The sequence below is a fragment of the Capra hircus genome, chromosome 4 (genome assembly GCF_001704415.2).
Source record: "Capra hircus breed San Clemente chromosome 4, ASM170441v1, whole genome shotgun sequence".
Lineage (NCBI taxonomy): Eukaryota > Metazoa > Chordata > Mammalia > Artiodactyla > Bovidae > Capra > Capra hircus.
Window position 1 is genome coordinate 75,100,987 of NC_030811.1, and position 27,533 is coordinate 75,128,519.

The following is a 27,533-nucleotide window of genomic DNA, read 5'->3' on the forward strand; positions in this document are numbered from 1 at the left end:
GGAGCGGGGCGGGGGTCAGCGGGAGGGACGCAAGGCCTAGGTCTGAAAGAAGCGCAGGGGCCCCTCGCGGTTTGGGGTCGCAGGCGGATCCCCAGAACCAATGCGGGCCGCCCAGGCTCCGAGGTGGGCGAGCCCCGAGGGGCGCGAGGCGCAGCACGCGCAGACAAAGAAGCCGGCGCCAGCACAGGGCCCCACCGCCCTTCTCCTCCGCGCCTCCTCTCAGAAAAAAAAAAAAAAAGAGGGAAATCTGAGGGCCAAAAGGAGACAATCCAGTCCTTTTGCTCCTCCAGACACCTAGGCGGGAGCGTCTCTCTCTCAGGCGTTTAAGTCCCTCAGGGCAGCTTCGTGGACTCCGTGGCCCCCGACCCCGCCCGGCGGCCCTTTAGAATGCGAACTGGGCTTCGGCGCCGGGACTCCCGAGAGGCGTGCGCCCAGCGCAGCGCGAGGTGCGGCGAGCGAGCCCGCGTGGGCGGGGGCCAGGCGGGCGCGCGCCGTGCGACGCGCGGGGGCGGGGGAGCGGCCGGGACACGTGTGGCAGCGGCGGGGGGGATTCGGCGCCCGGGGCTTTAAGAAGGTGTGGAGGGGGGCGGGAGCTTTCCCAGGCCTGGCCGAGGGGCGTCGCGCAGAGGCGGCGGCGGCGCACCGAGGCAGCGACCGTGCCGCTCCCGGCGTCCGCAGCCCGGCCCCGCGCTCCCGCGGGCCAAAGAAACTTTGGGAGCAGCGGTCTCCCGCGGAACTTCCCGGCGGGGCTCGGCGCCCGCGCCCGCTCTACTCCGGCCGCCGCCTTCTCGCATTCTCTCCGAGCGGCTCCTCGGTCCCAGTGCCTCCAAAACTGAATGAGAGAGCGGCGCTCGGGGCGCGCGGTGGCGGCGGCGGCGGCATGGAGCGCAGTTCCTGGGCCCCGCGGACTTTCCTCCTGGCGCTGTTGCTGGGGGCGACGCTGAGGGCGCGCGCGGCGGTGGGCTATTACCCCCGCTTTTCGCCATTCTTTTTCCTGTGCACTCACCACGGGGAGCTGGAAGGAGATGGGGAGCAGGGCGAGGTGCTCATTTCCCTGCACATTGCGGGCCACCCCACCTACTACGTTCCGGGACAAGAATACCATGGTAGGTACCTCAGCATCTCCGCTCTCACCGGCCAGCGCACCTTTGTACCGCTTTCCTTCTTCCCAGGGGCCATTTAAACCTGAACCGTGACAACCCTTACCTCAGCTTTGCGCTCGGAGGAGGGAGAGAAAACAAACTTAGTGGGGGAGAGAGTTGCGAGTTAGAATTTATTCACCGGTCGCCCCCCACCCCGACTCCCCACGCTCCCCTCACGCGTCTCCCCGAGAGGAGGGGGTTCTGGGCAGGGAAAGGCCAGAAAATTCGGTCCTCCTCACTCGTGGTTCTGACAGCTGACACTTGAATGAATTCGCGCCTCTTGTTTCCTTAACCCGAGTCCTTGGATTCCAGACCTTTGTCCCTGCTCTCGTTCCCCCTGCAGGGCAGCCGAGTGGCGCTAGGCTTTGCGGACCCGCCGGTGACAGATTGACGAGCCCGGGTCCGCAGCCGCCCCGCCAGTCGCCCGCCCGCCGCAAACTTCCCGCAGCTCCTCGGCCAGGGGTCCTTCTCGGTTCCTTCAGAGTAAACGGCCCTCCTGACAGGGAGCGGCTGCTTCCAGCGCTCTATTCGAAAGTGGCGTTGAAAATGTCAGGAAATGGTGTGTTTTTTTTCTAAGTCTCCTCTTATTTTAACGTGCCTTTTCTTTGTAGAACGATCCCTGTGATGTTTATTAATGATTATGTCTTTCTAATCTGCACAGCTTTAATTTCCAGGTAGGGACTGGAAGTTCCTTATCATTTAAAGATACCTTTTGAAAAAGGATCATTATGGAGCCCTTCATCAAAATTAAACATGATTGAAGAGGTACAATTTAGCTGCAAGCCATAGAATGTTGTGTAGTGCATGCATTTTTTATGTTTTAAGCTAGTTAATGGAGTATGTGGGAAAATAAGATATTGTCTATTTTCTATTATTTCCGCTGGAACTTCTGAATATTTCACTTCCATGGCGCTTTTAAGCGGCAACAGGCACTATTTAATTAGAATCTGAAGACAAAAATACTGATACCCAACCGAATAGAAACTGTTGTCTAGTGATTTCATGTTCCAGTTTCCATCTTTTGTGGGCTAACAGTTATTGGCATAGCAGGAGATAATCCACGGAGCAGCTGGCATTTCAGATAAACATGGATATAAAAATGATAAGAAACCTTAAGTTTTCTATTTAAAAAACCCTTCTTATCCGCTTTAAAATGTTTAGTCTAAATGCTTACTAGAGATTTAAAATAGTGCTTTTACAGCTTTCTTGTGGCATGGCGGCAGCCTTGTCTGTAAAGCAGAAGTCTAATTTGGTGGAATTTCAGACTTTGGAACATTAATTTTCTGTAGCTAGTCCCCTCTTTTAAAGCACTTATTGTGCTTACTCTCTTCTCAAGAGCAGTCTTATGTTTTCCTGAGTTCATGAGAATCTTTTAAGGAAAAGGACCAGCCAATATGATGGCAACTCAGACCTCACCCGAAGACCAATGGATTGAACCTGTCACTTGGTGTGAGTCTTAGTGAAGGTGTAGAGAGTCAAGGCTGGGCTAAAAGATGTGGTTGTCAGGTTGTGATAGAAGACCTGTGATAATACAAAGCCTCATTTCTGCCCCCTCTGTTTCCATATCCTTTGTAAGGTGCCAGCATATAAAACTTAAAAATACCAAAAATATGACGTAGACTTTGCTTTTACTATGAAGCTGGCAAATGTAAGTCAGCCTAAGACTGCCCATAATCACATTCTAAGTCTGAAAAGAAATAGATGATAGAGAGTAAGATTGCAGTGTAACACTTCAAGTTGCAAGTTGTGTGGGAAAGTCTCAATTTCTACCTCTTCCATCACTAGAAAAGGTAGAGAAATTTTATTGTGTAAGTCTAAGACGATCAAATCATTCTAAACTTTGTGAGTGGTTTTTGTAGGATTTTAAATTCCTGTTACCTGTTTTGTGAAATATTTAGATTTTGAAACTGGCTGTAGCTATAGGCCTTCACTAAGTTTTTCCTTGTAAAATTTTCTACAGGTAGAAGAACTGTTTAAAAATGAAATCATGCTTATACATGTCTCCTTTTCTTATAGACTTTTGGAAATTAATGTTTAAAATTAATTATGTAACATCTATTTAAGAATTGAACTGATAGTAAGAAATTTTAACCTAATATACTGTTGTAGTTAGGTTAGGTTATTTGACCATTTTTTTTTAAACTAAGAAATACAAAATATTAGCTTGAGACTTTATTTCTAATTTTTTGTCTTTAAAATGTGAGTTATGTCAGGAAAACTATCTTATCTGTGATTTACACTGAACTCAGCATTTGAGGAAATGATTTTGGGGTACAGCTGATGACTGTTACTTTTTTATCTAAAAGAATGCATTGAGACAGAGGTATTGTATATAGTGCTACCTAACACAGAACATGACTGGAGATCAGGCTGTGTCAGCTACCCTCTGAGACTTGTGTCTGTGACAGAATATGAGATGGAGAGGCAAGTATCAGAGTTCAATATTATGGGTCTCTGTATGTGTCGTATTTGTGTAAGATTTTTGTTGAAAAATCTTCTGGAAAAAAACACACAACGAAAATACAATACAAAGAATTTGAAATTTGTGTATCTAACAGAATTGTCAGATATTCCCATCTTTAAGTAGTGTATTCATCTGTTCACAGTTTTGGAAGCTCTACTAATTCTCATCACCTGATCACTTGGTACCTCTGTTGTCAGCTTCTTGTATGTTTTAAATCTGTTGTCTATGACTTTCTTGAAAGGGCATCGTTATTCACAATGAGCCGTGGTGTCTGCATGATGAGTTTAGAAACTCAGCAGTAAGAGGTTATGGTTGTATATTTAGCAAGATATGTCTATGTGTATGTATATCATGTTGAATTAGGAAAGTCTCAGGGTCGGAGCAATTTTTCCTAGAATTTCCTTTTTTTGCACAAATCTCCAAATATGGTCAGTTTCCACAGCATGGTTTCCAGGCCCATACCTTAATTTCTTTTTTTTTTTTTTTGGTAGAAAATTGCAAATGATGGGAAAATAGGAAATGGAAACCTAGATGGTCCAGTCAGGTAGCCATTCTCTTCCCCAGCCACACCTGGCAATTCACTGCTCCTTCTCCTAAGGACCAGGTCAGGATTGTGAAACAAGCAAAGATTGAGTTGATGTCTGCACCTTTTCTTTCCCCTGATAATCCCTCTTCTTCACCCCAGCTCCTTAGCCTTTTGTTTAAACCTCCTCCTCCAACCAATTTGTAGTGACTGTGACTTGTCAGTGTTTTATTCTCCCACAGTCTTAATTACAACTGTCGAGAGATGTTTTTCCCATTCTGTTTAAAAGAATTTGGGCATCATTGAGCAGACAGATAGTATATTTAGAACTAGAAAGACTTGGATAAACCTTACATCCTGTAAAAAGAAAATGCCTACTCACAGGATGGGCTTTATTCAGTCATCAGAAAGGAGAGGTCAGATATAAGAGAAAAAAAAAAAAAAAAAAACATTATCTGTGAAAGCCTAAGTAAATGAGTCTGTGAAAAGTGCCTGAGCTTCTATGAGACAATTTATCTGAATTTCTAAAAAGACTAGAATACCCATTATTACAGTGGCATAAGGTGAGGGAAATGTTCCAATACAGTGAAAAATATGCTCTAAAATATTTATTGAGGAAAAATATCTGTTTTAAGCAGAAGCGAATAGGTAATAAACCATGATGCTTTATAAAGGGGATTTGATTGTATTTTATAAATTCAGTATCACTACTGGTAGTTCTTCCGTACTACATTTTCATTCTGTTATTTATTTAATCATATTGTGGAGTGTGTGGGAAAACCAATTTCAACTGCTAAAACAGAATGTTTATGTAAAAAAGGTAAAATCAGGATAAAGTATTTAGGGTATTTTGTTGTAACCACTATTGGTATTATATTAAATGTGTTCTGGAATCAACTGGTTGCCATTTAAAAATCACCATTCAAAGGCAGTGCAATGTAATGACTTCAATTACTAGAATGATATGTATGTCAGATACAATTTTTGATAATATACTCCAGATTAAATTTCTTTCAAGGGAATGATTTTTTAAAAATTTGAATTAAATAACAATTATTTGATTTAATATTGCAGTTATTTGAATTAGCAATTATTTGAATTAATAGCAGTCTGCTATTGCTGAGGTAACTGAGTTATTGATTGGGTGAGTAAATATTTGTTCTTTATATGTCTCTGACTCTGGAATCAGCATATTTAAACTCAGAATCATTTGTCAAATGCAATTTATAAGTGAACTGCATCTGTGTCCTGCTTGTATGTAACTATGAACACCTGAACATTTTAAAGCATTTTCCTCTACTTGTCTTATATTTCATCTCGTGCTCTACAACTTATTTCAGATATGTTTTACTGATGTGATTCAAATTGTTTCTTAAATCATATAAACATTGATTTAATATATATTCCCTGTGTGAATTTCAAAAAATAGATCTTTAGAATCATAATTGAAAACATCTAATTTAGGCAGATGTTCTTACTTCAGTCATAGCACTACATTACTAGAAATTATTTAATTAGAATATTTTCCTCTAATTTTTATGAATCTTTATTTTAAACTATTATTTTTATTTTAATCAAAAATGGTAAAGAATAAAAGTTGTATCATTGTAATCATATATTTTTCATAGAACCATCTTATTCCAATAAATTTGTCTTTTCACCTTTAAAAAATGATAGGTGTTTTCACATTTTTTTCCATAAATTAGTACCATTCAAAAGATAATATCTAGAACTTATCTTTGATTTATTTTTCCCGTGCCTGGAATTGGTCAACTCTATAGATGATCTGGAAATCTTACATTATTAGTTATATAGAATATGTCGCATATTAAGCCATACTTATTCTTCCAATGACTTCAGATGACACCTTGACATTTATTGTGTCTTTAATGTTCACAAATAGTTGCTAATGCATGTATATTTGAAATATATTTCAGGTAGCCTTTACACTGGAAAAGCATAAATGAGTTACTGGTACTTTTTAAACACTGGCATTAAAAAAATCTTGTATATATTTTCACAGAAAAATATAAAGCTCTTTCTTCTTTTAAAAATTCTTTATGTCATATAAAAGTAGAGAAGAATGGATAACCCTACACTCAGTGCTTTTGGTTAGAAGGGGTAGATTCAGTGTGCAAAGAAGTGCTTTGCATTATGATTGGGTGATGACATAACACACATATGATAAAGAAAATTCATTTATCTAAATGTTTTGGCTTCAAGGATAACTTGGGTGGTTAATCCACCCCTCTCCTACCCCACTGATTTTAAAGTTATTTATAAAACAATAAAACTGTATCAATCTTATTAAACTTAAAGAAATATTAAGAACATATATTCAGAAATTGGAACTGAATTTTCAGATACGAAGATTTCTTAATGACTGCTCAAACACAAGAATGGTATATTAAAAAAAAAATACTCTTGGCTCTCAGGAAATTTCACGTGAGGTGATCTCACTTTGGTGTCTGTTGTGCAGCTTAGAGAGTAATTTTTGCCATGGTCACCTGCCATGCCCATCTCATTGAAGGCAGAGCTTCTGAAGGGTTGAATGCTGTGCCTACAGGTTAACCAATTATTTCTAACGTGCTTCTCTAAAACCACACATATTTTTCCTTTTTATTTGATGTCCTGTAGGAGCGAAGGGTAGCAGCTGGATTTGGAGTGTGTAGAAGGATCACTACAAATGTACAGATGTTGATTTGTGGCTTAAGGCAGTTCTAATTATTCAAAAAATGTAATTAGATAGTTTTTGAATGCCACAAAGAGATAGTTATAGGAATTACGAGGTTCCCAAGTAAACATTGAAAACCCAGGTTATCTTTTAATGCTAATTTAGCTTTCCTTAGAAACGTAAAACTTTGGGAAGCAAACTAAATTTCATTGATTAAAGGACTCTGAAACTATGTGAGAACTCATGAGTGTTTCAGATAGCCCCGGTTATTGGTGGATGTTGGCGCCTGTGCACCAAGGGACGTGAAGAAGGGCTGATGGTGGTTTACCAATAAGCGCTATGCCCACCTCAGAATCGGCATTCTCGGCCTTTCCTGCTCTGCCCCCGTCTCCTTCCGCCTGCATCTCACGTGCTTTCTCCCATGTCCCCTGTCTTCCTCCTATTTTTTTTTTTTTTCATTTTCTTTCTTCTTTTGCTCTTTCCCTTCACATCACAGGGCCTTGTCTTCCCTCGCCTCTTCCTTCTTCCCTGCTTCAAAACTTGATTCCTTTGCTTCTTTAATTCTTTCTCTTTCTTCCTTTCAGATTTACTGTCACTCTCTCAACCTTTCTCTCCTCTATAACATGAAAAATATTAGTATATATACAGACAGTGTGTAATTACCATGTATTTTATTCATTGGATATTTATAATAATAAAAGTGGATGAGTTGGCTCTTGTATTTCTCTAAAAAAAAAAATAGCTTCATCTTTCTGTGACATGCACTTGCCCTTTCTAAAAATCATAGGATAGTTATTCCTAATAGGAAAGTAGGTTCTTCCTCCTACACTGTAAAATCTCTTAGAAGAACTTTCAAGCCAGTAGCTGTTTAATTCTGAGTCAGCTACTTTCCCCACTGTCTGCTGTGGAGTCAAACTGCAGAATCAGAAGTCTGTGTATGGAAGCATATGTATATAAATATACACACACCATGAGGAGGAGGTACAGTTTAGGAAAACGCACACTGAATTAGCTTAACTCTAAAAGGCAGGTTGATTTGATGTCTTGAATGCTTGAGTTCATAAAGGCTTTTCTAATAAAGGGATGGACTGTTTCTATCATCACCTCAGTCACCTCAAGTTATATCCTTTACTTTCTAGTCTCTTTGCTAAGACTCCTAACAGTTGCATAGCTATGAAATAGTGATGACACCTTTCAGGGTACCTGGCACTTAACAGGTTATAAACAGGGTAGAGACCTTGGCATGAACACTAGATTGGGAGTTAGAAAGGGAGGTGTGTTGCTCTGGAGTGAGTTCCACAGTCTTTCTTCATTAAAACCTATTTTAGGGACTTTTCGTACTGGTCAAGTGACTCAAGACTCCACACTCCCGATGCAGGGAACCCTTGGTTGGATCTGTAGTCAGAAACTGGATCCTACATGCTACAACAGTATTCTTGCCTGAAAAATTCCATGGACAGAGGAGCCTGGTGGGGTACAATCCATGGGGTCATAAAGAGCCAGGCACTACTAAGCAAGATAATGGTGGTGGACGAGGAGTTCAGCAGGAACTGAAGGAAATAACTTGAGGTGACTGAGGTGATGATAGAGACCATCCCTTTACTAGAAAATGCTCTATGCAGTCAAAGTTTATACCTGAACAGCTGTATCAGCCCTGGAATACCTCTTGTGGACTTCTTGTATCATAAGAGAAATCAGTCAAGTTCTTGTTATTTGCACCTGTGTAATTCTAATTATTTCTTCTAAATGCATAAATGATCCATTTTGCATTCTCTTTTAGATTTGTCCCAATTCTTGTATTGAGCTCTGAAGTGCTCCAGTTCTCCCATAGAATTGCTTTTGGTCACATTGATGGAACTATGATATTTAGTAAGACACTTTTGATGGTACATTTTCAGAGTTTTCTTCAAGATGTACTATTAATACTTCTGCAGGTGACAAAAGACTGCATTGTATGCTAACTTTTTACTGAGGTTTTGAGAAGGTAACCTGTGCCCAACCTTCAATTTCTGGAGTTTCTTGTAATTGATAATTTATGCTAGTGAGTTTGTTTGTAAACTTTATTTCCTGTCAGTCCTATTTGTCTAAAATGCAGTATCACCAAATGTAAATCCTGTTGACACTTAAAATACTTGATGTGTGACATGATTGTGAACATGAGCTCTGCCCCAACCTTAACCTTGTTTGTTATGTCTGGCTCAGCCTCTAGGACCAAATCCAGTATTGTCATTTCTCTCTTGCTTGCTGTGTATTGACAGAGGAAACAGGCATCTCAGCCTTACCTTTGGGAACAAGTAATCTTTTTGTTTAGGCCACCTTTGTTATGAATGTTGAAATATCCTATGATCATAGTTGCAGATCTTTTCTTACTTCCTTTTTTTCATGTAAACACTTCCTGTAACCTCATCCTGCAGAAAATGTTACATGCCCAGTGTTTGTGATGGAGGAATATAAGGAAATTACTTGCTTGTAGGCCTTTTTTTTTTTGAAAGATGAGTTCATATTCCCATTCCACGCACTGATACTATTAAAAAATTTTTAGAAAGGTAATTCAGGAACTTAGGAATAAATAACAACAACATTAACAATAGCAAGTCCTAAAGAAGCCCTTAGTATGTGTCAGGTACTGATCTATTTGCTTTATGTATGTTAATTCATGTAATTTTCACAAGAACCTCATGAGGTGGGTATTGCTATCCTCCTTTTCTGGATGTAAAAACTAAGTCACAGAAAAATAAGTGTTTTGCCCAAGATCATAAAACTGTCATGCAAGAGTGCTCAGTCCGTCTTGCTTCAGAACCCGTATTTTTATCTAATATGCATTTATTTTTAGAAATGAGAATTATTTCAAGAAAGAGATAATAATAAAACATGGCAAAAGACATTTTAACAGAGGGAAAATAAGGAAAAGCGAAAGCTAATTTTGTTATTTAAAATAAAGACTGCAAAGTGAAACCAGAAAGATTATATCCATGCCAAACAAGACCAGGATTTTATAGTCCTAAATACTCCTTGACTAGAATCACCTTCCAGATAAAGCACAAAGCAAAGATATCATTTAGTTCACTGTTGACTTAAAAGAGTTAACATACGTTTAAACTATCATCATGAATAGAAATATGAGAAAGTGATTTGCAAATTTTGCTGAAATTTATTAACATTTTGATGAATGTAATTTTAGTGAAGATTTTCAAGTAAATAGGGAATTTCTTCTCTGACTTACTGTTAGAACTTGAGTAGGACATGAATATAAGAGGAAAACTGTAAATTTAGATACAGAGACATTTGAAAAGATTTTCATTGCAGTTCATCTATTTGTAACATATTTCTTTCTTTTGGAAATTCCTTCAAGTGTTACCAGTCTGTGGGTAGAGCCTGTGAAGTTGAGTGATGGGCTTCACAGTGAAAGGCCTAGTGACAGTCCAGGGCGTTGTGCAGTGTCTGACCTTGCTTGTCAGAGGTGTGCTCTCACAGTGATAGAGACACCAGTGGAATAACGAGTTGCTTTGTACTTGCCTTTGTAGGGTTATTTTTCATATGTGAATCAGATTTTTAAATACCACTTTCTATTGAGCTTTTTTGAATGAGGAGGAAAAGGGCTAAGCATCTCCTGCCCTTGTGTCCAAATTAATTCACCTCCTTCCAAGGAGGGCAGAGGTCAATTGGAGGTTTGGTGGCAACCAGGTGAGGTGACACATGAATTATGGTGGTAATACCAGTGTTTCCTGAATTGTCAACCTTATAATTTATCCTAAAGTTTGTCATCAGATCTGGACGGAGAGCCACTAACCCCTGGTGGAAGCTAAATCAGAGGGTGGAGGACAGATTCAGGCTGGGAGCTTCCTGTGTCAAACCCACAGAGGGCCTGAAGGGAGGAAGGCTTATGCTTTCACTAGGGGAGAAAAATTTGCTTCATTGGACATTAACAAAAGGACAGTAGCCTTATAAAGCTATTATCAAAAAATGTAGAGAAGGTCCACATAGAGATCATTTCCTTCCTCAGGCAGGACAGAGCAGATCATCTCTTTGTTTAGCATTCACCGGTGAGCTGTGCCGAGTTGTAGCTCTAATGGCAGATCCGTGAACCTCCAGGGTGGTGTAGGAAACCCAGAGGCTAGTTACTGGGTGACCTGACCTGATACAGGTATTAAACTGTGAATATTTCTCTCAAAGAGGCAGACACTTCATTCCAAATGAATCGTGAAGCATTTTAAACATACAGAAAACTATAATAAATTAAAATTTAAGATTGGTATCACTAATGAGTACCCAAGGGATACCTATTTGTATCCGTTGAAGTAAAATGCAAATGCTCTGGAGATCAAGCTCTTCACAATTGTTAAAATAATACTTAATTGATTTGACCCACATTGCTGAGTGATTTTTGTATGTCTAGACAAGTTTGTCCTGTCTCAGCTATGCCAGGGATTCCCACATATTTCTACAATATAATGAAAAACATGGAAGCTCCGCAAACATGAAAGAGGAGGAAATCTTGAGTGAGGTACAGGCTTGGTTGTCATCTTATAGAAACAACTGGTAAAAAACAAAGTTCATTGCTTTGGTTAATTAAAGACAGATATTTCCAGTGAATAAGAAGAATGTTTCTTCTTAAAAGTATTTGTCAGTAAAAGATTTATATTGGAATTTAGGTTGGCTATTGAAATATTACCAAATAAAATTATTTCTTAAGCTTTTATTTTGGTTACAATAGATTTAAACCTTTATTTTTACTTATGTTGTGACATGGACCCATGTGAAGATTATAAGTTTTACTATGAGCCACCACAGAGCTGTAAAGTTTGGAGAAGGGCAGGTGTGCCAGAGTACCCTGGCTGCCAGCCACAGAAACTAGTTCTGGCTAACGTGGGCTAAAGGAATTCATTAATAGGAAGCGGTTTAGAATGGAAGGAAAATCCAGACATTAGACTTAGAAATGATGATAGAGTATCATGGAAAAGGGAGTCAACTGCTAAAGGAATCATGGTGTAAGAGTCATGATTTTCTGACTTTTTAAGACTTTATCCACCCCTCACCCCCATTTTCAGGCTTTTCTGGCCCCACAGCTTGGATGAAACCTCTCCAACTCCTTTGCTTTCTTGTTGTCAATGAATTCTAATTCCTGGGACCACAAGTTTCATTGACTGACCTGGGCTATGGCCATCCCACTGAGATAGATGTTAAGATCAGAGGGGTATCTCTTTCTGAAGGAAAATTCACGCTCTGTTACCCCAAAGAAGGAGAAATGAGTGTAAGGCAAGCAGAAACAACAGATGAGTGCCACAATATTCACGATACATGGTTAAGGGGAGGAAAAAAGTGTAAAATGACCTCTGGGAAAGAAAGTATTGACACAGGTCATATGGAGAAGCAGTGTTCTCTGGGGTCCTATTGCATTCTTCATTATATGTGAAGATTTTAGTGGTGTTTTGAGGGCAAGCGTTGAAGGGCGAATTATCTTTTTATTATGGATATAGATCCAACCTAAAAGTGACTTACCATGCTTTTGTGTTCTTATAAAAGTGTCTGATTCTCTTTTCAAAGCTGCACACTTCAATACAGACTGCCTATCCTTGTACATGAAAACCAGATTCTCTGAGATGTGTACACTTTTCTCTCTACCTCAGTCCCTGAAGGATCTTAGATTCAGTGATCTGTAAGGGAATATTGAAGGTAAATTAATGAGTACATGCCTCTGCCTTCATGCATTGCTGTAGACAAACCATCCCAATATTCACTAAGAAGATGTGAAAATGTCTCCGTCTTCTTTCGCCCTTTATTCTTCTCCTCCTTCGCTCTGTGGTATTGGGGCACCCAGGGCTCTGTCCTTTCTCCTTTTTTCTTTTTCATCTGCCCTATCTCCCCAAAGATGCCATCCGTTATGACGCTTTAAGTGCCACCTGTATGTTGGTGACTCTTTCCTGACTTCCTGAATTCCTCGCTCTTACACCCCAGTCAGTATCTCCACTTGGATGTCTACTGGCATCTCAAACTTAATATACCCCCAAATGAGCTGCTTATTTCCCCTAACCCTGCCACCCCCAGAGTAGCTCCTCTTCGAGTCTCCTCATCTCCTTTTTTGCCAGCTGAGTCACAATAGTTGTTCAGTCCCCAAAATGTTCTTTCCCTAACATTCCACATCTGGTCCCAAGTCCAGCTTTACGTTAATACACACCCAGAATCTGCCGTGGCCACCACCTCCTCACACCTGGATTACAGCGGGCTGCTGATCACTTCTCCTGCTTCAATGCTTGTCACCTTCATTCTAGTCTTAACACAGCAGCCAGAGTGATTCGGTTCAAACCAACCCTCTGCTCCACACCTAGGACAACCATCCAATCCACCAAGTTGCCTGGAACAGTGGGTCTGCCTCTGTTTTCCCAACAATATTGCCTGAATTTGAAAGATAAAATCTTTTGTAATTCTATCCATCCTTTTTGTTGTTCCCCTTCTTCCTGAGAAAAAGAGAAAATCCTTGGCATGGCGTTGAAGGCCCATAGCACCTGGCCCCATTGTAACTTTTCTGAACTCATATCTTACTAACTTTCCTCTTACTCTTCCTCTGAAATTATGCAGGCTTCTTTTTTGTTCCTCAAACACATAAAGGGCTCAGTTCTGTCTCAGAACCTTGGCACTGTCTGTTCCCCTTTCTAGCATGCAGTTCCCCAGATAGCCCCATGCTCCCTCCCTTCCTAATTCACATGTGTCTTCAAACATCCCCTTTTCACTGAGTTTCTCCCTGTCTATAGTCTTTAAAGCTTAGTCTCCCCATGCCACCCAGTATTCCGTATCCCTGTAGACTGCTTTATTTTCCTTCATAGGTGTTATCATCACCTATGTAGTTTACTCTTTACCTTGTTTGCTTTCTGGAACCCTCAGAATAATGCCTTTAAGTTCCAGCAAGGCAGGGATTTTTGTCTGTTTTGTTTGCTGCTCTGTTTCCTGTGCCTAGGATAGTGGCTAGCTTACAGCAGCCATGTAAAACATTTTGATATAATGAATTAATGAGCAAAAATAGGACTTGAGAACCCCGTCTAACTTCAGTTATGTTTAAAATTGTTATGTGAAAGTGATATTCAAAATAATCAAGAGGAAAATTTATAAAAAATGGATTTGTGAGTACAATTTGGCCTTTTGAATCCGTGATAACAGTGTTTTAAAAAATGTAAAAACCATGTTTCTACTTTCCCACCCTCCAAACTTGCAATATTCTCATGACTTTTCTGAGACTATGCAACTCTATTTATAGTAGTCTGTTGGATTGGCTTTGCTTTAACTATATGTTAGCATATCCAAAAAAGTTCTCATAGCAATTAGTGACTACAATTATTAATAGAAACTATAATAGACTTGAAGCTCTTATTCCCAGAAGCTCCTCTGTGCTGCACCATAAATAAATTTGAAGCAATTTTGATGAATGGGTAGATAGTTTGCATTTAAATTTTCATCTGAATGGGAATAAATAATGGGCAGAAAAGAGACCGAAATAGCTTGGCTTTGTACTCAACAGATACGTAGGAATCTTAAAGAAAACACACAAAAAAAGGAAACAAAAGATTTCATCTTTGAAGAGAACTCTATTTGGGCAGTGATGAATATATGAAGGGAACAACAGCTTAGAATTCTGGCTCTTCATTACATTTGATTTATTGATACCTTGTAAGTTGAGAGCATCAGAGGTTCCAAACATGAATTACGGATTTCAACATGAATGTTGCCAGAAGCTGTTAGTGAGAATCGCTTCCTCTTATAGATAAGATTGAAGATTCTTTCCCCCACTCTATTTCTGGTATATGTGGGTACTTTACTTTATAAAGTATCCTTTGAAGTCAGGAATAGGAATTTATGGTTGTGGATGGCACACGAACTGGTTCATTCTGGACTTTGCACTTTCAAGCTTTGTGGCCTTGAGCAAGTGATCTCACCTCTCTGTGTCTCAGTTTTCCCCTCTGAAAAATAGCAGTGATGATAATACCCGGCTCATGGGTTTGTTATGAAACTTCAATGAGAGAGTTCATATAAAGAGCAACACAGTACCTGGCACAGAAAATAATGTTAAGCATTACTGTTGTCATGCACTTGCTGCCACTCTTTTTCCTGTGAGTAAACAGATCTATATTGATGGAAATAGGATTTGTAACCTTTTTTTCTCTTAGCGTTATGCACTCATTTTATTGATATTTTTCAAAATATATATAATTCTAAGATAGGCATAATACTTTATTGAATGGCTGTACATAATTTATAAATTTATAAATCGTTGACATTTTTGTCATTTTCATTTTGTTTTCAGGATTCTAAACACTATGGTGAATATTTTTATACATCTTTCTAAATTTGGCACAATTCTTCCCCTCCTCCACTCCGGTTGTGGTTTTATTTTCATTTTTGTCATGAATTTTTATTTGTAGATTATGTTAGTAAATTTATGAAAACATATATTTTTGTTTCTTTTGTTCTCTCATATTGCTTTTGTGCTTGGGGAGTCTTCCTACTCAGAGACAAGATAAATATTTGCATAAATATTTTCCTTATCCTATTTTAAATTATGGATTATCATAACTCTGTGCATTGTTAGTGCATTGATTTCATTTGTTTATGTTTCTTTTCTTGTGGGGCAAGTGGATCCCCTAGAACCGCAAAGGACTCTTAGTTGATACAGTAACATTCTGCCATTACCTGGTTTGTCTTAGCCACTATTCAAAATGCTTTTGAAAAAGCTGTCCCATATACTATGTGTATTGAATTATTGCTACTGACCACGGTTGTGGCATGCAAATGTCAGGTGCCTTTACTTAAGCCTTTCAGGGAACCTTTGCTTTTTTTCAGCAGGATTTAGCTTACTTTCCTGCACAGAATTCTTTTTGGGATTCTAATATTGTCAACTGTGGGATCATGGAATCAGAAATTGCTGACATCAGGAACTACTCTTTTGCTGATGGTATCTTTTTTGAGTGCCAATCAAAAGTATTTCTATCCGGTCTTGTATGACATGTATATTATCTTGTGCCTACGTATATTAGCAGTGTATGAAGTATCTACCTTCTTTTTTAACAAAGAAATGTTAATAAACCAGAAGTGCCCACATATGAAATGCAAAATATGTAAGTTTCTTGTTCTTTCTAATTTAGCTCTCAAGCTACTTCTGTTACTCTCAGGCTTCATTTTTTCTTTTTTTGTCGGGGTACGCTTCTGTCTGACAGCGATGCTGTATCTCATCATGGGCTTCTTTCTCCCTAAATCTAGTGGTGTTAAACTTCAGGAATCCATAGTGGATGACTGCCCCCTCCATTCTAAACAGAAATCAGGTGACTGCCGCCAGCAGTCGTGACATGGAATCTTCCTATACCTTACCTGCATTCCAGTCCTGTCAGTGCATTTCGGGGAGATAATACCACACCTCTTTGCCCTGTAATTCTAGGCAATACTCAGTGGGAAAATTTAGCAGATTAAGTTATGTGAACCAGTGAAATCCTCTTTGAGATGGTCCTCAAGACTGAATCCTTGCAGCGTGAGAGAGGAAAGTATCTCTAAATCTAATCTCTTGCTTATAAGCAGTCATATGTTTTGCCTGGAAATGTATATTCAGACAGGAATGGGATCAAGCTATACCTACCAGTTGGCTTTTTTCACTCAGCTTATATTTTCAGTATCATGCAATAATTGCAGAGCTTCATCTTTGTTTAGTGACTACATAGTATTATATTGTATGGATGTATACAAATATAAGTTGACATGCTGACATACAGCATGGCTTTGAACTGCTTGGGTCCACTTATATGAGGATTTTTTCAATAAGTATAGTATGTACTGCTGTACCATGTGTTCTGAGGCTGGTTAAATCTACAGATACAGAACCATGGATATAGCAGACCAAGTATAAAGTTATGTGTGGATTTTCAACTGAGTAGGGAGTAGGTGCCCCAACCCCTTGTTGTTCAAGGGTCAACTGTAGAAGGGTCAGCTGGAAAAGACTCTTGAGAGTCCCTTGGACAGCAGGGAGATCAAACCAGTCAATCCTAAAGGAAATCAACTGTGAATATTCATTGGAAGGACTGACGCTGAAATGGAAACTCTAATACTTCGGCCACCTGATGTGAAGAGCTAACTCATTGGAAAAGAACCCTGATGCTGGGGAAAATAGAGGGTAGAAGGAGAATGGGGCAACAGAGGATGAAATGGTTGGATGGTGTCACCAACTCAATGGACATGAGTTTGAGCAAACTCAGGGAGATAGTGAAGGACAGGGAAGCCTGGCATGCTGTAGTCAGTGTGGTTGCACAGATTTGGACATGACAGAGACTGAACAACAACAGCAGCTGTTTTTAATTCCCTCTAATATTATACTCAAGTTTAGGATAATAAATACAAAATTGCAAGAGTCTTTTTTTAATTCATGTTTATCACTCACTGATGTGCAAATATTCTCAACAGTGTAAATAACTAAAGCTGATATTTCTGTTTCAAAATCTATTAAGACCACTAAAATACTAATACCTACTGTCAAATTGTTCTCCAAAAAGATTATATTAGTTTACACATTGTCCAGCAACCTATCTGCACACACACACACACACCCCAGTACTCAGTGATAGTTATTTTTAGTATTCACTAAACTATCTGTTTGAAAAAGAGTATTTTTAAATTATTTTATTTTTGTTTCTTTGATTATTAGAGGGGTAGAAGACTTTTGTACGTCTCATAATTGATTGTATATGTGATCCTTTGTGTGTATCTTTAGATCCTTTACTCATTTTTCTATTTTAAAGTTCCCCCTTTTCATATTGGTTTGAAGAAATCTTTATTAATGTTAGTCATCCTTTGTAATAAATGTTACAAGTATTTTTCCCCAGTTTGTTCTTTATCTTTTGATTTTTATGTAGTTAAACCAATCGGTTGTCTTCTCTTTTCAGAGAGGAATGACAGGTGCGATCTCTGGAATCAGACATACCTGAATTGTAGTCCTGACTCTGTTACTTTGTTTTAATAGTTAATTCTCATTATATGTGATAGTTTTATTCTATAACATCTCTGGGAACACTGAATTAAATACTGAACTGTGGTTCCTAGAAGAAATAGAGAGTTAGATTCCTGTGAACTTCTGGTCACATTTTCATAACAGATCAATACATGTTCTATGTTTGTCTCTGTTTAAAGACACCTTATTGAATATACATTGCTGATTCGTTAACATTGAACTCATGGCCAGTGGTACTATAATTCACACAAACGTATTTTCTCTGTTAGATGCGTCACAGCCTTCTTGCTCTTAGGAACACTAGGCAGCACTCCAGCACTGTGTGTGTGTGTGTGTGGGGGTGCATTTTCAGCAGCGAAATCACCAACAAAAAGCACAAAAATATGAAAATGAGGCTAAATAGAACTTGAAAAGGATACTTGTTTACAGTATGGGAGTTGAAATAAAAAAGGCAGACACTTGCCTTGTTCAGCTGGCACTGTGCATGTTAGGCGACTCAAATATTTTGCACTCTGTGCATGTGAATGACTGTGAAAGTGCCATAAGTATTGCTTTTGGAGTTACAAGTAAATTTTAGAGGGCAGGTGAATTAACAAACATGGAATCTGTGAATAATGAAGGTGGATTGTATACACTGCTGTGAAAGCTACTTAACACTTCTAAGTCCCATTTCATTATATGTAAAAGGAAGACTTACATTGTGACATGACATAGTGAGATATATTTGGTATATAATAAGCTGGTAAATGATAGCTGTAATCAGTATTGTATGATTTCATCCTTTAGTGTCATGCATACAAAACCTTCCTGAACCCTCAGATTATGAAAACACTCTTATATTCTCTCTTAGTCATTTTGTTTTTGCATTTAATTCTCAAATAAGTTGGACTTCTTTCATGTCTGGGAAGTATGGTACTGATATAATGTTTTTCTATGTGTTCTGTCAGTTTCCTCACTACCATTCCTTGAACAGAACATTTTCCTCCTACTGATTCTCTTTTTTTAACCACTAATTCTTAAGTATTTTATTCTATAGTGCAAGTGATCTTTTACAGTACATCTTCTAATTGACCATTTCTAGTATATAGGAACGCTATTGATTTTTTTTTTTTTTTTATTTTTTTAAATTTTTTTTTTTTTAAATTTAAAATCTTTAATTCTTACATGCGTGTAGGTGTTCTGTTGAGCTCTCTGAATGTTTTTACCAATATTTGGAAAGGTCAATTTTCTTCCATTTTTAGGAGGCACTTTTACAGCACTTGAAAAGTGAATAAGAAAGGATGGAGGAAGAAGACAAATTGCATACGAACCAAGAAGGGGTAAAAACAACCTAATTTTACATCTTGCTAGAAAAAAAGGAAAACAACAGAATGGGAAAGAGTAGCGATCTCTTCAAGAAAACTAGAGATACCAAGGGAAGATTTCATGCAAAGATGGGCACAATAAAGGCCAGAAATGGTATAGACCTAACAGAAGCAGAAGGTATTAAGAAGACGTGGCAAGAATACACAGAAGAACTGTACAAAAAAGATCTTCATGACCCAGATAATCACGATGGTGTGATCACTCACCTAGAGTCAGATATGCTGGAATGTGAAGTCAAGTGGACCTTAGGAAGCATCCCTACGAACAAAGCTAGTGGAGGTGATGGAATTCCAGCTGAGATATTTCAAATCCTGAAAGATGATGCTGTGAAAGTGCTGCACTCAATATACCAGCAAATTTGGAAAACTCAGCAGTGGTCACAGGACTGGAAAAGGTCAGTTTTCATTCCAATCCCAAAGAAAGGCAATGCCAAAGAATGCTCAAACTACCACACAATTGCACTCATCTCACATGCTAGTAAAGTAATGCTCAAAATTCTCCAAGGCAGTCTTTAACAGTATGTGAACCATGAACTTCCAGATGTTCAAGCTGTATTTAGAAAGGGCAGAGAAACCAGAGATCAAATTGCCAACAGCCACTGGCTCTTCGAAAAAGCAAGAGAGTTCCAGAAAACATCTGTTTTATTGACTATGCCAAAGTCTTAGACTGTGTGGATCACAACAAACTGTGGAAAATTCAGAAAGAGATGGGAATCCCAGACCACTTGACCTGCACCTGAGAAATCTGTATGCAGGTCAGGAAGCAACAGTTAGAACTGGACATGGAACAACAGACTGGTTCTAAATAGGAAAAGGAGTACATCAAGTCTGTATATTGTCACCCTGCTTATTTAACTTATATGCAGAGAACATCATGAGAAACGCTGGGCTGGATGAAGCGCAAGCTGGAATCAAGATTGCCAGGAGAAATATCAATAACCTCAGATATGCAGATGACATGACCCTTATGGCAGAAAGTGAAGAAGAACTAAAGAGCCTCTTGATGAATGTGAAAGAGGAGAGTGAAAAAGTTGGCTTAAAACTCATCGTTCAGAAAACTAAGATCAAGGCATCTAGTCCCATCACCTCATGGCAAGAGATGCAGAAGCAATGGAAACAGTGTCAGACTTTGGGGGCTCCAAAATCACTGCAGGTGGTGACTGCAGCCATGAAATTATACGATGTTTGCTTCTTGGAAGAAAACTTATGAGCAACCTAGACAGCACGTTAAAAAGCAGAGACATTACTTTGCCAGCAAAGGTCTGTCTAGTCAAGGCTATGGTTTTTCCAGTAATCATGTATGGATGTAAGAGTTGGATTATAAAGAAAGCTGAGTGCCAAAGAATTGGTGCATTTGAACTGTGGTGTTGTAGAATCTTGAGAGTCCCTTGGACAGCAAGGAGATCCAACCAGTCCATCCGAATGGAAATCAGTCCTGAATATTCATTGGAAGGACTGATGCTGAAACTCCAATACTTTGGCCACCTGATGTGAAGGGTTGACTCATTGGAAAAGACCCTGATGCTAGGAAAGATTGAAGGTGGGAGAAGGGGACGACAGAGGATGAAATGGTTAGATGGCATCACCGACTCAAAGGACATGAGTTTAAGTAAACTCAGGGAGTTGATGGATAGGGAGGCCTGGTGTGCTGCAGTCCGTGGGGTTGCAAATGATCGGACACAACTGAGCGACTGAACTGTACTGGAAAAAAAAGTATTTCCAACAGGTAATTGGGGCCTTACAAATAGCTGTGAAAAAAGAAGCAAAAAGCAAAGGAGAAAAGGAAAGATATACCCCCTTTGAATGCAGAGCTCCAAAGAATAGCGAGTTGAGATAAGAAAGCCTTTCTTAGTGATCAGTGCAAAGAAATAGAGGGAAACAATAGAATGGGAAAGACTAGAGATACCAGAAAATTAGAGATACCAAGGGAAGATTTCATGCAAAGATGAGCTCAATAAAGGACAAAAATGGTATGGATCTAACAGAAACGGAAGATAGTAAGAAAAGGTGGCAAGAATACACAGAAGAACTGTACGAAAAAGAGTTTCATGACCCAGATAATCATGATGGTGTGATCACTCACCTAGAGCCAGACATCCTGGAATGTGAAGTCAAGTGGGCCTTAGGAAGCAGCCCTACAAACAAAGCTAGTGGAGGTGATGGAATTCCAGTTGAGCTCTTTCAAATCCTGAAAGATGATGCTGTGAAAGTGCTGCACTCAGTATGCCAGCAAATTTGGAAAACTCAGCAGTGGCCACAGGACTGGAAAAGGTCAGTTTTCATTCTAATCCCAAAGAAAGGCAATGCCAAAGAATGCTCAAACTACCACACATTTGACTCATTTCACAGTAGTTTTCTGCTGGGACATCTGAGAATGGGGCCAGCCACTCATTGCTATCACATAATGGATTCCTCTGTTCCTCCTCAGTTATTTCTCACAGGGTACCAGCTCGTCCTCAGTAGTGAGTGAGTGCTGGTGCCTGAGATCTGGATGTGAAACCAGCCCATAAAAGGCAGTCAGCTTGTTGCCACATAGACATAATACATATTAATATTGGTGACATATACTTACATTTTTAAAAGAAATAAAACAGCAGTGATACTGAAAACCTTTCTTTTCCCTCAACTAATGGTACTCCAACCCACAACCCACCTGAGCAGCCTAGGGATAGCCAGTGTACTCAAGTGGGCTTGTAGCCATAAGGTTATTTTGATAACAACAAAAAAAGAGATAATGTCTATGAAAAGTCCTAACCTAGATAACCAGTGATGTGAACTTCTTTTAATCCTTTATCTGCTTATTCACTGGGGATTAAATACTGGCTTTACTTACTTGAGAGGGTGACAAATCGTTATGTGGAAATGTTTTGTAATTTGTAAAGTGATACAAAATGTAGGGCAATGTTGCTGTTACCATCATTAATACCATCAGTATCATCATCATCATCTAGTTTTAAGATCACGAGGAATGTTGGGCTGGAGGAAGCACAAGCTGGAATTAAGATTGCTGGGAGAAGTATCAATAACCTCAGATATGTGGGTGACACCACCCTTACAGTAGAAAGTGAAGAACTAAGGAGCCTCTTGATGAAAGTGAAAGAGGAGAGTGAAAAAGTTGGCTTAAAGCTCAACAGTCAGAAAACGAAGATCATGGCATCCATCCGGTCCCATCACTTCATGGCAAATAGATGGGGAAACAGTGGAAACAGTGACAGACTTTATTTTTCTGGGCTCCAAAATCACTGCAAATGGTGATTGTAGCCATGAAATTAAAAGATGCTTACTCCTTGGAAGGAAAGTTATGACCAACCTAGACAGCATATTAAAAAGCAGAGACATTACTTTGCCAATGAAGGTCTGTCTAGTCAAGGCTATGGTTTTTCCAATGGTCATTTATGGATGTGAGAGTTGGACTATAAAGAAAGCTGAGCGCCGAAGAATTGATGCTTCTGAACTGTGGTGTTGGAGAAGACTCTTGAGAGTTCCTTGGACTGCAAAGAGATCCAACCAGTCCACCCTAAAGGAGATCAGTCCTGGGTGTTCATTGGAAGGACTGGTGTTGAAGCTGAAACTCCAGTACTTTGGCCACCTGATGTGAAGAGCTGACTCATTGGAAAAGACCCTGATGCTGGGAAAGATTGAGGGCAGGAGGAGAAGGGGACGGCGGAGGATGAGATGGCTGGATGGCATCACCGACTCGATGGACATGAGTTTGAGTGAACTCCGGGAGTTGGTGATGGACAGGGAGGTCTGTGATTCACGGGATCGCAAAGAGTCGGACACGACTGAGCTACTGAACTGAACTGAACTGATGGAGGAAACTCAGGGTGGGAAGAGGGAATAAAGCAAGACAGAGGAAAGAGAAGGAGCAGAGAGAGAGAGAGACATAACAAAAAAGAGAATGGGGAGGGAAGAAAAAAGATGCAAACAGAAGGAGAGGGAGAGAGGGAAAGAATATCCTGCATAAGGCAGCTGCAGCGTCTCTCAGTCTTCAGGTTGTCTTACTATTGCCATCACTGGCTGGCTTCTGCCACTGGCCCTCTGTGTTTCTGTCTCTAACCTACCTGAAAATACACTTTTTCTTAGCCTTACCCCATTCTCTTCCCTGGTTTAGGGTATTATGACCTTAGAAATTTTATATTATTGCTGATTTTGCCTCATTTTCACAGATGCATTCAGAAGTTTTTCTATCATCTAATCATAGTAGTTTTCTTTATTATAAAAATGGAGTTATAAATTTTTATTCTAATTAACTTTCTATCCTTTCTGGTTAGATTACCATTTTAAAATGCATTCTGTGACGTTCAGACTAATTTTTAGTTGTCCTGTTATATTTTGGTAGTGGAAGACTCATGAATTCATTAGTCCATCTATCATATACACACACACATACACGGATACTTATGATGACTTCTGAAAGGAGTATTTTGAAGACATCTGCCTTGAAATATCTTTTAGGAGATGTCCTCTTTTCTCCTTTGTGTTTCTGTGAACATTTTGTGTTCTCCAGAGCTAAAATCTCCTAGTGGTGAGGTGCCTCAGGGCAGTGACTGTGGCAGACCACCTGTTTGTGGCACAGAGCTGGCTGTCAGTAGAGGCACATCACACTTGGTGGTGGCTGGAAAGGCAAATAAGGAGCGTAAGGAACAAAGAGAGGGAAGCAGCTGGGAAAGATGGGAATGGGAATGTGACAATAGAAAGGAAAGGGTCTGGTAAGTTGTAAAAGGGGTGTGTGTGTGTGTGTGTGTGTGGTAAGTTGTAAAAGGGTGTGTGTGTGTGTGTGTGTGTGTGTGTGTGTGTGTGTGTTGAGGTCAATGTATGGGATGGAGTTCAGGGAGTAAGGGCCATTACAAGGCATGGAGGGAGCCAGTATGTATTTTGGAAGTTGGGATGAAGGTCTTTTCATTTTGTCAGCGATTTTCTTTGTGATGCATAAGCTTTTAAGTTTAATTAGAGCCCATTTGTTTATTTTTACTTTTGTTTCTTTTGCTTTAGGAGATGGATCCAAAAAATGTTATGATTTATGTCAAAGAGTGTAAAATAAGAACTTTAATTTTGTTGTGATGGAAAGAGAGATAAGAGAGACCCTTTCTAGATAGATGTGTTTCAGGAACTCAGAACTTAAATGCTACTGTTATTAAAAAGTAGCTAATATTTACTCCATGCTTCTTACTTATAGGTACTTTGTTAAGTACTTTATTTACATTGTCCCATTTAACTTTCACAACTCTGTGAAATGATACTCTTATATACATTTTACAGGAGAGACTGAGGCATGAAGGTCATAGAGCTATTAAGTGGGAGAGCAGACTTCGAATCCCTGAGGATGATTTCTGGAGCTTGGAATCACAATCATGAATTGCTTTTGATATATATGTCTTAAAGCAAAGTTAAAACAACAGCCCCCAGAAAGTAGTTCAGCAGCATCTTATTTTTATGTTTGCTTTGCTCTTGTGCTTACAAAAACTGCACCATTTTCCACCATGCATGAGTGAATTACCTGGCACCTAGTAAATGCATTACCCAATCAGCTATTAGATTTTCTTTTCTATTTTTGATCTCATCTTGACCATTTTCTGTTTATTACCTGCTAGAAGAATATAAATGATAGAAAAAAGTGTGGGTGGAGACATAAATTTATCAGTTTGTGATTTCTGAGCTGCAGTTTAGTTGCTCAATAGGTAACACAAAAATATTTAGATCAAAATATTTCTTAGATAGCTATTGTCAATTATATATTTTAAAGATAAATTTTGAGTTCCTAATCCCAGGGATGGGAAAGCCTGGTGGGCTGCTGCCTATGGGATCACGCAGAGTCGGACATGACTGAAGCAACTTTGCAGCAGCAGCAGCAACACTTAAAATATATTGAATAGATACGGTTTTGGGGGGAAAATGGGTTGGTTCTTTTTGAGGACCTGGAACAGTTATAGAATATCTTTCTTCTGTATTATCTCAAAAATTATCATGTGTTTATCTTAGAACACAGTTCTCAATTAGCTGAGAACACAGCAGTCTATAAACAGACATGTATTCTATCTTGTATTTCCTGTACAAACAACATTTTAAATTCCCCTGTTCATTAGCACTTTGCTGACCAAACATGTAGTCCATATTCATGGTTAAAGAAATTCATCTGCCCTAACAATTTACATATCCCTCTTGTGTTCACTTTCCTTTAAAATACCAGCCATCTATAAAAGCTTACCCAGCTTGTTAGTGATTTCTAAAGAGTAAAATCAACTTATATTTGAGGAAGGCAGTACCGTTCTAGCAGTACCGTTTATGAGTTACATTGGCGCTACTGTTTCTAATCTTTGGAAAACAACTTACAATACTTTATATACACACACACAAGGATTTTGGGCCAGATCAGAGTATTAACTTCACTTATTCATAAGAATCTTTACAGTATACACGCACATATGCATATATTGAGACATTCTCATGCACAAATTTAAGTGAAGATAGGTAGGGACATTTAATATATGCTTTAGTTTTTTGTTAGCACTTGGTCACTCTGGTTCTGCTTTCGGAACTAGTTTTATTTAGAGAAGATTCTACTGTTTTATTAATTGATTTAATCATTTACTCATCTAATACACCAGAAACTTTGCAGCCTTATGGAGATTATAGCGAAGATGAGGGAGTCAGAAAAAGTGAAAATAGGTAAATAAAAATACATTAGATGAGAAGAATAAAACTAAGGAAAAGAAAAGGCAGAGAAGGGGGTTAAGGAACATCTGAAGGTGGGGTGTGAGGAGGAAGGCTTTCCCTGAGAAGCTGACTTTTGAGTAAAAGCTTGAAGGAGATGAGGGTGCGACCTCTGCATCTATAAAGAGGAAGAGCTTTCCAGGCAGAAGCAACAGTAAACATATAGGAGCCTGCCTCTGTATTAGAGTCACAGAAAGGGTAGATAGTGTGTCTGGGCCCCAGATAGTAGAGGGAGGTTAGGAAAATGAGGGAAGGACAGGGCAGATACTGTACAGTTTCATGGGCTTTTGTAAGGACTTCAATGTAAGGAAATCTTTTGGAGGGTTTTGAATGAATGAGCAACACCATCTAATTTCTTCCTTTCGAAAGGATCATTCTGGGCTGCTGAATTGAGAATGAACAGCTGAGGGGTAGGAATGGAAGCAGGGACCAGTTGGGACGCTACAATAGTAGAGCTGGCAAATGATGAGTGGGACCAGAGTAGTACCAGCGTTTAATTTACTGAGAATAGCTTGTGGGAGATATAGATAGACAAGAGAAGGAGAGAGAGGCAGATAGAGATTGGGGGAGAGGATGGGCATATCAGGATGGCTTTAGGAGTTCTGCCTTGAGTGACTTGGGGGGAATGGAGTTGTCATTTATGAGACAGGGAATATTTCAGAAAAAGGAGGTTTGGGCATTGTATCAGGAACTCAGCTTAGGATATGTTAAGTTTGAGGGATCTGTGGACACACATGTAAGGATTCTAGTAGGCAGTAGGATGCAGAAGTGGAATTCAGGGAAGAGATGCTGGAAATGTAAATATGGGTGCCATCTGCACGTAAATGAAATCATTTATTAGTTATTAGTGTGCTTTGAACATATCCATGGGAATTCCCTCTCGGTATCCTGTGACATGTAAATTTTCTTTAAACTTCCAGAAAATCAGTCAATCAGCCCATGGATCTTAGTATCTCGTCAAAATAGTGGAAGCCATGTACCACATCTTCACAAGGTTTTGAAAGTTTCAGAAACAGTGACTGGCGCTGTGTCCTGTTTATGACAGAAGGACTGATGTCCTCGATAAATTGCCAGTGAAAAGTGACGTATTCTTAGGGGAGGGCAATGCTCATTGACTGCTTAAACCATGGACACTGCTGGGTGCATCATGCGCATTATCTTGATTTAGTTAATCCTTTTGTGAACACGGTGCAGTAGGTACTATTCTATCCATTGTGTGAATGAGCACCTGGGGCACAAATGGCTTAAATTGCTCTCCTGGGCCACATCAGTAGAGCCAGTAAATGTAGGAGTTAGGCATCAAATGGCCCTCTGGGGCCTCACAAAACACATTGTATTCTTAGTGTGTGTAGGTCAGGAGAGCAGCATTTAGGAGCTGTGGGGTCTTCCTAAGCGAGTCTGAAAGGGTCCAATTCTGTTCTGGTGCTTGACCAATGTGTGTATCTAGCGTTGCCAAAGGGACAGCTGGGCTGGGCTATATGTTATTATCCTTTAGAATATTACTAATGCTTTTCCAAATCCACATTAAGGTACATATTTTGCCTTAAGGAGGATTTTCTGCAGATTTAGTGTATTTTCTCCCTATCATGCAAACATCCACAAATGACTGAAATCTAAAAAGCCCCATCTGAAAATATCCAAAGACATATAAAACTAATACACAGATGCATTCAG

At 39.5% G+C, this 27,533-nt stretch overlaps 1 protein-coding gene across 3 annotated transcripts in view; it reads left to right on the forward strand.

Annotated features, from left to right (window-relative positions):
- The window catches only part of RELN (reelin), a 544,299-nt gene continuing 517,359 nt past the window's right edge, over positions 594-27,533 (forward strand). For all 3 annotated transcript variants that reach the window (XM_005679214.3, XM_013963255.2, XM_018047261.1), the window contains exon 1: positions 594-1,106. In XM_005679214.3, coding sequence (XP_005679271.3) covers positions 881-1,106 — 226 coding nt within the window. In that variant the 5' untranslated portion in view covers positions 594-880. The remainder of the gene's footprint in view (positions 1,107-27,533) is intronic.